General features: G+C 40.0%; 1 protein-coding gene across 1 annotated transcript in view; it reads right to left on the reverse strand.

Annotated features, from left to right (window-relative positions):
* Positions 1-1,092: 1,092 nt before the first annotated feature.
* The window catches only part of LOC139730704 (polyphosphoinositide phosphatase-like), a 48,777-nt gene continuing 37,660 nt past the window's right edge, over positions 1,093-12,209 (reverse strand). Inside the window, 2 exon segments of the mRNA XM_071641573.1 lie at positions 1,093-1,348; positions 4,206-4,307. Of these exon segments, the coding sequence (XP_071497674.1) occupies positions 1,168-1,348; positions 4,206-4,307 (283 nt within the window). The 3' untranslated portion in view covers positions 1,093-1,167.

Consider the following 12,209-nt stretch of genomic DNA (forward strand, 5'->3'; position numbering starts at 1 on the left):
AAGTAGTGATATTTTGAGGAGTAGACCTTGACCTTTGACCCCCTGACCTTTGACCCATGACCCCCAACTTCCCTAGATAATCACTGCCCATCGGTACATGCATATATACTAAGTTCCATGAAGATACCTTAACCATTTGCGAGATATGGAGAAAAACATGAAATTTCAACATTTTGACTTGACCTTTGACTCTTGACCTTTGACCCCGTGACCCTAAAATTCAAACAAAGTATCATCCCCCCAGGATATACCCTCATACCAAGTTTGATGTAAAACCACCACACGGTTCTTGAGATATCGACAAAAACAAAACAGGACGGACGTACGTACGGACGGACGGACGGACGGACGGACGACCCGAAAACATAATGCCTCCGGCTACTTCGTTGGCGGAGGCATAAAAGACACCTCTCCAATGAATTTCTTCAGAGAAGTAATATTTTTGTTCAGTTTGTGTGCAGTATGAGCTGCTCTAATGACATCGCTGCCTCTTGACCAAGCACCTTTCTGACTTAACCTGTTGTCAAAGACAGCAAACAAAATTGAGAATCATGATTTCATTTTTCTGGAAAAGTCCATAAAGTTAAAGGGTTATTCCAGACAATTAATATAATTTCACATCATGTAGCACATTATTTAGTAATGCCATGAAGAGATTTGTGGCATTCATTGTAGTCACTGAGCAGATAAACCAGTAATCTGCAAAATCGAAAACATTAGAAATTGAACTAGGATGATGGAATAGGAGGCTCATGTAGTCCAGTAATGTAGCAATGTAATTCCATTACAATACCACCTGTGTAGAATTTATGCACGCTTTCTTCTTTTGTTCTGCTTCCTTGAGCACCCAATCATGCATTCTTATGTGAAGCTACTTATGACATAATGAGCTGCTACGACGTCATAAGCTGCTATGACATCACGAGCTGCTGTAATATCATCCTTGTTCATTATGATTTCTTTAAAACATTCATATTCCTCATTGCAAGAACTATAAATTCTGAAACTCTGTACACAATATAACCAATTTATAAATGTTCAAACTAAAGCCTAAATAACATCTGGGAAAACCAAAATTGCACTCCTCTTGAGATGAACTAATGGAGAGTACACTGTCTCATATTTGACAGTGCATCCCACATTGATAGGGCAGCACGATCCACATTTTCAGCGGAAGCGCACCTCCCTGGTGTAGCTCCTATAGAGGGCGACATCCTTTGCTGAGCATGGCTTCGGACCGTTGATGCCGCAGGACACGTGGGCCTCGTACTTGGCCCTGGAGATGCGGCCCACTGTGGGCGGGTCAACTTGGAACGATGTATCCAGGGAGAACACGCTGCTGGGAATGCTAGGAAGGAATGAGCGTGGATTTCGAAAGAATGAATGAATAACTCTTGTTTAAAGGGGATGGCTAGTAACCGATCAGTGGGAATCAGTGGGAATGCTGGAGGACAATTGTTCCAATCCTTGTGGGATTCACTTAAGAGTACATTATATATCTATTGTTGTGTGAAAATTATTTGCGTCAGAATGGTCTCATATTCAAGTAATGTGCAGTTTAATATTTCCAGGTTAGCGTGCCTGGTCAGTACTTACTTACTTACTGCCCATTATGCCTCTATTGGCATGTAGGGCAGCAACGAACATCCTCCACTTCTGACGGTCCTGGGCGAGTTTCTGGATAGATCCCCATGTATGTTTTAGGGCCTTTAATTCTCCTTCCACTGTTCTTCTCCAGGTGGTCTTGGGACGTCCCCGCTTTCTCTTCCCTTCGGGTGTCCAGTGAAGTGCCACACGAGTGATATTTTGAGCATCCATCCTGAGTACATGCCCAATCCATTTCCATCGTCGTCTCAGAACAATAGTACTCATGTCTTCTTGGTTGCATTTGGAGAGCAGTTCTTCATTAGATATCTTGTTGGGCCAGAAAATTTGAAGGATTCTTCTGAGGCTTCGTGTATGGAAGACTGACAGTTTTCTGACGTCTCTTTCTGTCATTCTCCAGCACTCTGATCCATACAACAAAGTGGAGAGGACACAGCTTTGGTATAGCCTCAGCTTTGTTCTTGTGCTATACTGTTTTGACCTCCATACGTTGTTCAACATTCTGAAGGCCGTGCTGGCTCTATTGAGGCGTTGTTTGATGTCATTTCCTGCACCTCCGTCGCATCTCACAATGCTTCCAAGATATCTAAATTCTTCTGCAGTTGGGACATTTTTTTTATTCACTTGTATCGGTAATGGATCTGAGTTATTCAATATCATCACTTCTGTTTTACTTTCGTTTATCTTTAGACCAATTTGCTGTGCAAACTCACTCAGGCGTGTTGTTTTCGTTTGCATATGCTGGTGTGTATGAGAAAGTAATGCAAGATCGTCAGCAAAATCAAGGTCTTCTAAAGTTGAGAAAATGGACCATCTGATACCTCTTGATTTGTCTTCAGTTGTTCGCTTCATTACCCAGTCAATGGCAATTATGAAGAGAAGTGCGGACATGACACAACCCTGTCTTACTCCAGACTTCACTTCAAACTTTATACCACTGCTTCCAACACTGCATGAAAAATGTGAGTAAAAGCTCTTTATGACAAGAACTATATCGCGTGGTATTCCATACATACGCAGAATTTGCCACAAGCTCTCTCTGTGGATACTATCAAATGCCTTCTCAAAATCAACGAAATTTATGTAGATCTGTCTTTGCCATTCTTTCTGTGCATTGGTCAGTGACGGGGCATTAATCTGCACATTACTTGAATATGAGACCGTTCTGAAGCAAATAATTTTCACACGACAGTAGATATATAATGTACTCTTAAATGAATCCCACAAGGATTGGAACAATCATCCCTCAGCATTCCCACTGATTCCCACTGATCGGTTACTAGCAATCCCCTTTAAAGATGAAATGAAAAGGCATCACATGGACCCCTTTAGCAGAAACCTATTATGTCAATTTAAGATTAACTTTCTTTTCCATTTTTTTTTTCACAAAATGTGGTTTGTTTACAACTAAGTTGGAAGGAGAGTAAGTGGTAATGGCTTTGTTTTCATCACCCCTGTGGAAGGTAAAGTGAGAAGACTGATGCGCTATTCAGCCACAAAATGTGCCCCTTCTTTGCATCCAGAATGCTCCTACTTTTTATCTCCCAATGTGATGTGCCCCATCACAAGAATATAAGACTAAAAGTGTTGGAAAAAGACCAAGTGTCATTCCACTACTAAGTTAGGGTACAAATGATAAAAGGGACATCAAACTACAAAAAAAAGGGTTATTTAAGTTTTGTTTTTTTTGTTTTTTTGCATGTTGGAATTGGGGTGCCCCTTACCTCCCTCCACCAGGTTTCCAAGCTTTAGAAATTTGTATAATCATTTTTCAATTCTTGCAAAGTCAAACATCCATTTCCTCTCAATTCATTCCTATCTCCCCCTTCCCATCACATATTGTCCTCCAAACACTCACTTAGTAACATCATCCTGTTACCCTTACTGCATCCCAATCCCACCTCTTCCCCATCTTCTCCTCCTCCTCCTCCTTTTTCTTTGACCACATCCAACCCAACTCCATAACAATCCTCTTCCTTTCTCTATCCAGCCACCTTACTCCATACCCCAAACCTTCCCTACCACATCCCTCCTCCCTCTTTCATACCGCCGCCTTTCCATACCCCAAACCTTCTGTACCCCTCCCCCTCCCTCCATCTTAGTACCTCCTTGCTCCATACCCCAAATCTTCCCTACCCCACCCCTCCTCCATCTTTCCTTCAACCACCTTATTCTACACCCCTAACCCTTCCTACCAAACTCCTCTTCCCTCTTTCCTACCACCTCTTTACTCCATACCCTAAACCTTTCAAACCCTACCCCACCCCTAATCTTACCAATCCTCCCTACCACACGCCCCTCCCCCATTCCTACCACCTCCTTTCCGTACCCCTCGCCCTCCTTCCATCTTACCACCTCCTCGTTCCATACCCCAAACTGTTCCTATCCTACCCCAGCCCTCACTCGGTATCCAAGCCTCCCTACCATATGCCCCCCATTCCTATCTGCTCCTTACTCCACATCCTAACCCAATCAGTTTCCTATCCCATCCCCCCTCCCTCCACCCAACTGCCTTCTACCCATCCACCCTACTCCCTTCTCCCCCCCCCCCCCTCCCCACCCCACCCCTTTCCCACACAAAGCAGGGAAGATCTCCTTACATCCTTGTCGCTCTCTTCATGCAGCGTCTGACCTTGGTGTTGGAGATATCCGAGTGGGCTGTGATACACCCATGCCGCATGTTCATCCCAATGGTGGTGTACCTGCATCCAAAAGCCCATAGATCGACAGCCATTAAACCTTAATCAGAAGCCATACGTGTACATGTATATGTTTTCTTTACATTTTATTTGTGTCACATTACTTAATGCATACCATGAAGACACACTATAAAATCATTGACTGCATGTAGGATTCATATATCTTCATCTATTTCTATATCAAACTTTATATATAATGGTGTGTATTTTGTATGTCTGTGAATCAGTCTTTATTTCTCTCCGTTTTTACATAACAGAGAAATTGAATGCATAAAACAGATAATGCCTTTTTTCCATGGTTTATTGAAGGAAGGTCATCCTTAAATGGAGAAAAACTAGATTTTTTTAATGTTACTGTATACCTTACATAACAAGAGATATTTTTGAAGATATTAATATACATGTAGATATCACACATACTCTCAGTATTTTCCTTGTTTCTCATCAACTTTTTATCTCAAATATCCTAAGCTGATGAAAAATAAATATATACGTCTTGTGTTGTAAACTCTATATACATATACAAGTTGATAAGAAATACAAATAGATAAATAAATAAATGAATATGGTACATTTATATATTTATGTGTATATATATATATATCCGTTGGGTATATATCCGTCGGGAATATATGGTTTGTCGAGGATCAAAAAGTGCTCAATGCTGTAAAGCAGATATATATATATGGTTATATATGTATACTTTATATACATACATATATATATGTAATAACTAGAGACAGACAGAGAGATAGATACAGAGAGAGAGAGAGAGAGAGAGAGGTCAACTACTTCACAGAAATCCTAAGGCCAGTTTAGTTTCATTTTTCCATTTCAGTCATTTGCGTTCTAGCTGTTATCTTTTAAAAAAAATATTTTTGGCAATCTGGGAAGGCAACTTTAAGACGGGGGGGGGGGGGGGGGGGGGGTGACTCAAGCAAAGGGGAGATGTTTTCAGCAAAGGTGGGAGGCATTTGCATCAGCTTGATTCAGAGCACACACATATCAGTTACGTTCACACGGCGTTCCTAACGTCAAAGTAAGCTACCTTTGATGGTAAGGTCGTAGTTAACCAGTTCCATGCTGAATTCTGAAATCCCAATAGACTTAATATACAGGCTGCCAGGTTCTTGTAGGGAATGGGCTCAGTACCATGTAGATCACTCCAAAGTTAGCTAACTTAATGATTACTTGATGATGAGCACCACAAGATTTCTCAGGGTTTACACTCTATGCATGAGTTGCAGGGGTTTACGCATTGTGTGGACAAGATACTGTACACGTCATATATTTCATGAGTCTATAGCTTTTCCCGAATTGGGACTTCCCGACAATGTGGTGAGTGATTAAATTTGTGATCGTGGAGTACAGTACTGAAAGAAGAAATGTATGTGCAGAGACTCCAACTCTCCCGTTTTCGACGGGAGATCTCCCGTCGAAAGCCCATTTTTGCAAAATCTCCCGTTCTCCCGCTTGAGATTTGATTTCTCCCACCCTGGCTCTGTGTCTCCCGTTGGAAAGGATTTCTTACTTATTGCTATCGTATGTTGAAAAAATAAACCTTAGATAGCACCAGAGAGCATCTAGAACCCTAGGAACTTCGCACTTCGCACACATCAACTTGGAGTCTCCCATTTGCCAGGGGTTTCGGGCGGGAGAATCTCCAGATCAGAAGGTACTTTGGGTTGGATTCTCTGTATGTGTGCACGTCACATTTATGTCAGAATGACAGTCGATGTTTTGTCACGCGCTTAAATTCACAAACAGCATTCCACTTGAAAAATCCGCCAAAATGAATACCTCACAAAATATTCGGCGTATACAGTAATCAACAAATTTGAGAGTAAGCGTGACCTCTCCATGAACCCCATTTCATTGCTCCTCGTACTGAAGTCATCACAAAGCTTCAAGTTCTGTGGTTTAATCACTGAGTGGAACTTTTGCTCGTATTTACGAGAAAAAGAGCTTGTACTTGATGATTAGCCACAATTAATGATGAGCTTTGTCTTGTGGACATGCATAAAAATTCAGGGGGCACTAGCTTTTCATTGCAGTTAGATTAACTTGAAGTTCAGGAACAGCATGTGAACATAACTACTTGTGGTATGTTCAAGAGCATACACCAGCTGAGATGAGCACAAAATTTTGCAATGTTGAGGGAGACAAATGCTGTAATGTGCACGGCTGGGATACCGCAATGCGAGCACAATCATTTTCAATCATTTAGTTAAATGCTAAATGCTGGTACTAAACAACCAAACTTTTATCTGTGTTAGCAAAAAATTTCTTTGATACAGAATTTATAAATTGATAAAGAATATATGCTGATATTCTTCTCTCTTTTTTTTTCCTGGCATGTATGATATTCTGAAGAGAGTGTCTGAAGATGGATTTCTTTTTCCCCACAAATGAAAAACACTAATTTCCTCTGATGACTAAGCAAGAAAAATTTGTGATAAACAAGATAATTTCAATTCATCTAAACTCAAAACAGTTTACGACAATGGAGGGTGAGTAGTATGTTCATTACATGTTAAGTACTTTACACATACTCATGGTTTTGCATCTGTCTCTAATCTTGCATTCTATGAGTTGCACAATTAGCCCATTGAGGATGGAGTGATTTTGCTACAACACGCATTTCCCAGACCCCTGCCAGAGTATACTCCGGACTCGTCCTCAACGGGATAATTGTGCCCGAAACAATCTGGTGTGGCACAATTCATATATTTTTCATTTCCTTACTATCTACCTGGAATAGTGATACCCCTGAGCATATGAACAATCTTATCTTTGAACTAGTATCACAGAGTAGAAAAAAAAATTACCACACTACGAAATATCTTACATTTAAAGTAACTCAATGCTGCCGTAAGCTTTCTTAAAAGAAATATGAACATGTTCATCTACCTTCTCTTAATGACAGTTTAAAAAAAAACTTCTTTCTTTTTCAAAGTGAGAAAAGGAAGGGTGTGTCATGCAGTATCTAAGAGATAAATTTCAGGATTCATCTAGTCTTTTGACTGTTTGAGCATAGCAAAACTGTTTGCTGACTTGAGTCTGACCTTTGAAATGAAACTGATCTGAAGATTGAATCCACCGGGGGAAGAAAAACAACATCTGTCCGCACAATATTCCCATGAGAAAAATATATTCTCTAGCAGACAAGGTGTGAATAGAATTGACGACAAACAAACGGTTCGATCATTGCCATAGATTGGATGGCACATTGGTCGCATAGCTGGACACACTTCGCAAGGTTGACTGCACAAAAGACTCGACCTTCGCACCTGCAAATCTGTCCGCACAAAACATCCGTAATCCTGTCAAAAGTTCTCAGCACATGCAGAGCTTTTCCATAAATCTTTCAACCTGAATTTGGCATCATCAAAAAATTCCTGTCATATTTCGAGGATAATAGTCCACTTACAGGAGAAATAAAAGTCAAGGGATGAAATTCTTCCCACTTCATTGTAAGCATGAGCAGTCTCAGATACCATGTGGGGATACTGTGATATACCGTATGTCAAAAAAAAAATTACAAAGGGACCCTCTGCAATGATAACTTTAAATTCCAGAAAAGCACTCTGAGAGCGCAGACCTCTGCCAAGTAGCTACTTTCCACCATGATCTTGCTCTTCCATAGAGATCAGTGATTTCCATCCACTGAAAAATCGCCCGATTACCCAGTATAGAAGCCTTTGTTATGTCATAAACCCTCAGATGCGTGGTGCGCCTCACCCCAGCGGAAACTCAAGCATGCACTTTGCGTGCATGAAAACTTCAAATATGCCCAGCTTGAACTTCTAAGTTCATTGACCCTACGTGACAAAATATCGAAAATCCTTCATACAACCCATAAAAATTTCCGTATCACTACCAAAATTTAATCATCTGTTCCTTGTGTCATTCTCAACCTTTCCTGCAAGTTTCATCCAAATCCGTGCTAAACTTTTCGAGTTATTTTGCACATGGACAAACAAACAAACAAACAAACAAACAAACAAACAAACAAACAAACAAACCAATGGTAACAAAAACATAACCACCTCCCTTGGCGGAGGTAATAATGAATCAATCAAAATATGGTTTCAGGATATGAAACTATAACTTATTAAGCACATCTTACAGAAAACCCAATCCGATTAGCTTCAGTGGTCAAAGAGAAATGAGGATCTTTGTACAGCATGTCAGTAATCCCTTCCCTCCAAGTTCTGTCCATTGTGTTCACACATTAATATGCAATTCCAAGAGTACCCAAGTGCTAAACTTGGAAGAAAACAGACCCATGACATGCTTTACAACGATCCACATTTCTCTGTGACCACTTCACCACATTGAAAGGGGGTTTTCTGCAAAATATACGTAAGATGTTATTTTTTTAGACCCTGAAATAATATTCAGACAGTTTAATCATATTGAAAGTTATCAATGCGGAAATCCGATTGTACTTCCTTCCTTTCTTTTTTTCTTTTTCTTTTTTTTTTGGGGGGGGGGGGGGGGGGACACACTGTACAGTGGATAAGACTTTTGTCTTTTAAAACAGAGCTCCCAAGTTTCAGTCCTGCTGAGTTCTTACATCCTAGGAAAAGATGTTTTGTACTCACAATGTCCCTCTCAACCTCTTCTCAAATAGAAATGTTGCTATGGCAACTGGTATGCCTCCACCATATTGTATCATCCTCCCAATAGGTCTATAGTACATCTTGACAATGCGAGATGACCGTTTCATATGATTGACTAAAAAAAAAAAATAAAAACTTCAATTGACATCTTTGAGAGTCTGATGGCACAACCACAAAAGTGTTGAGTGTTTGTACCTTCCAACACCTAGATTCCATATGGATGGCTCGAATGATTCCGAGAGCAAGTTCTTGGGAATGTGTGGCCAAAAGCTCTGTCCACTCATTACTGTATGATATGCAAAGTATCATTAGGATACCTCACACAGTTCTCAAGTTATCGATTATTGATCATGGACGCACAGACAGATGGACAGACAATCGAAAAACATAATGCCTCCAGCAACACTCTGCGGCAGAGGCATAAAAATTGATACCTGGCATTCCTCGGTGGAATGATAATGGCAGGGCCATCTTTAAGAGAAGTGCTAATGATAAAGAGGCTACCCTGAGTTACTTAGACCAAAGCCTCTTTAGCCCCTTTATTGTCACCCTTGTTCTTTCCGAGGATTTTGCCATCATTAGCGAAGCTTTAGGTCTGTGATGCGGACACTACGACGATGCATCCTCCCAGGTTGGGCAGTGAAAACAGCTGTCTCGCGTGTATGCAAAACACCATTTTTGGCCTAATCAACATCATCCTCGTGTTCGCAGCATAGAGCTAAAGCTCACCATTATTACCCCAGCATCGTCCGGTAATGATAATGACAATGAATAACACTTATATAGCGCTTAATACTGATGTTTCACAGCACATTAATCCATTACAGGGGCAAGAGGGGACAGTGTAGGCAAAACATCATGTCCAAGGATGAACACTCAGGCTGGGATTTAAACCTATTATGCTCTGCCCAAAGATTGTGAGTCTTATCCATGATGCCACAGTGCCCGAAAATCTGGTACATCTATCTTCAGAATGTAATCATTGATTTTGGAATTACAATGTCGCCTTTTTTTTTCTTTTTTTTTTAAAGGATGTTGCACAACCATTTAGCATGTTGCAGTGACTAGCTGAAACCCTTTACAAACCACCCTGTATACAGCATGTCCTAATTTGGGCTCAAATCATAATTCAATACACTATATTTCACCATTAAGTCGTTTCAAAGACTTATTTATATGTCCATCAATTGTGCTCTAACCTTTTTGAGTAAATTGATCAGAGGAGTATGACAAAAGTTTTTTTTTTCTTTTTTTTTTTTAAGTCAGCTACATTCAACCTTACAAATCTCCACAACTATATTTCTGTCCTTTGATGCTATTATCTTCAATTCATATGCTTATATTAATTGTTGGAAGAGTAAATATCATCCATCATTGATACGCCCTCTATAGTTCATAATCGTACTATGATTCTCTCTGTCGGCTGCCAAATCTTGAACTGCCTCTTATTTGCTAAATTTAGAAAATTTGGAAAGACTGAATTTGCTATTTCATCTCTACAGTTCACATGTTTTGGTAAACTTCACTCTGACTTTGTGCAGATTTAACTGAATTCCATGTTTTCCTCAAATCTTCCTCCAGCACAAATTATATACCATGAAATTCAGAGTTGCCAATTTAATAAGATAATGATAATTTCTGCAACAAATTTCCCAAGGAACTGATGGAGTAAACAATTATGTACCTGTATGTGCTCCATAGCATCAAACTTTCACAGATTCCTTATAGACTAGTATGAGATTGCACTGATCAATGAAAGTGTGGAGGATGGGGGTAGAGACGTAATATCATACCATTGTTCATGCAGGCAAAATTCACATGCAATGTAACTCAAGCACGTATTCAATACAACCACACAAAATGTTTTGCTACACAAAAGGAAGCTATGAAACAACCGTCAAGTCGAATATGAGAGATGAATGAAATCACAAGGGTGGGCAACTAGATTGTTGTTGTTGTTGTTGGGTGTGGTGATTTTTTTTATTTATTTTTTGTGGCGGTAATAGGACAAAAAGCCATGCCGTCTTTGCTAGCAGTGAAGCAACATTTAGCTTTTATCTCACAATCTAAAATCTATCTAATATCATCTTCATCATACATCCGCTTTGCCACAGGGAGATATGCCCTTTTAGACCATAGTTTTATATGTACAGTAAGTCAGAAAACAACAAGTATTTGTAATTTCCTGATTTGTGGTGGGAATAACAAGAACATTTTGTGAAAAATTCCCTGTCACTTACTCGTCTCATCATTCTGCGCACAAAGGTGCAAATACATTGTGGGATTGGCTATGAGCTTTAGAAGTACTTACTTGCTTATTTTTCATTTTGCCACAATTATAGGAATCTTCCTGAAATGCAACTCGCTATTTCAGTCATCATACACAGAATTTCATAATGATCACATGTGGAATAGGACAGTTAAAGGATTGTCAAACTTTCATGGGATGCTCTTCCCCAAGAAACATTGATTCTGATCAAAATTGTATGTGGAGATTAGATCCTGTGACAATGGCACCACTCAATAATCCCCTACCTGTATAGAAAAATCATGACAGTTTTAAGATAATTTGATGTGAAAAAAAAAAATGGAGCAAAACCGAACAAAGGGGAGAGGGATTGAGTGAGGGGGTTGGGTGAAGGGTGAGGGATGGGGCAAGGCGGAGAGGTGGGGTGAGGAGGCAGGGGCGGAGAGGGAGAATGAATTTCCATTATGACAAGAATGACAAACTGTTGATACACATTTTGATATCAAACTGTAAGAAGCAGAGGCAAGCAGCAAGGAAGATGATGGTACAAAAAAAAAAACAAATTTGGACAAAAATCCTTTTTGGCTTGCAGACTGAGGAGGCACATACAGGCTGTATGTTCATGAAGCTCTCACATATGTGTACTACTGGTCTCTTTCCAACACACCAAATCACAGAGAGGCAGAAAGGGCAGCTGCAACTCCTTTTTTTTTTTGGGGGGGGGGGGTTAAGGGGTTTAACACCAACCCCCCCCCCCCCATGGTTTTTTTTTTGTTCTTTTTTTGTTCTTTTTTTTCATCAGCAGATTTGGCTGGATCTGCCTCTAAAGAGAATTCTCTCAAGAGTACAGAAGCAATTCACAATGCAAGCAAAACAAGACACGTACAGTTCAACCTCGATTATCCGGCCTCCTTTCATCCAGAAATCTCTATTATCCGGACGCGTTCGCGCAGTGACAGACTTTTTTGTTTTTCATCTAAAAATTGAAAAAAAAAACAGTGATTTTAAACTCAATTAAAATTTCTACAAAAC

The sequence above is a fragment of the Diadema antillarum genome, unplaced genomic scaffold (genome assembly GCF_040938485.1).
Source record: "Diadema antillarum isolate AM-2024a unplaced genomic scaffold, OU_Dant_1.0 scf00000022, whole genome shotgun sequence".
In the NCBI taxonomy this organism is placed as follows: Eukaryota; Metazoa; Echinodermata; class Echinoidea; order Diadematoida; family Diadematidae; genus Diadema; species Diadema antillarum.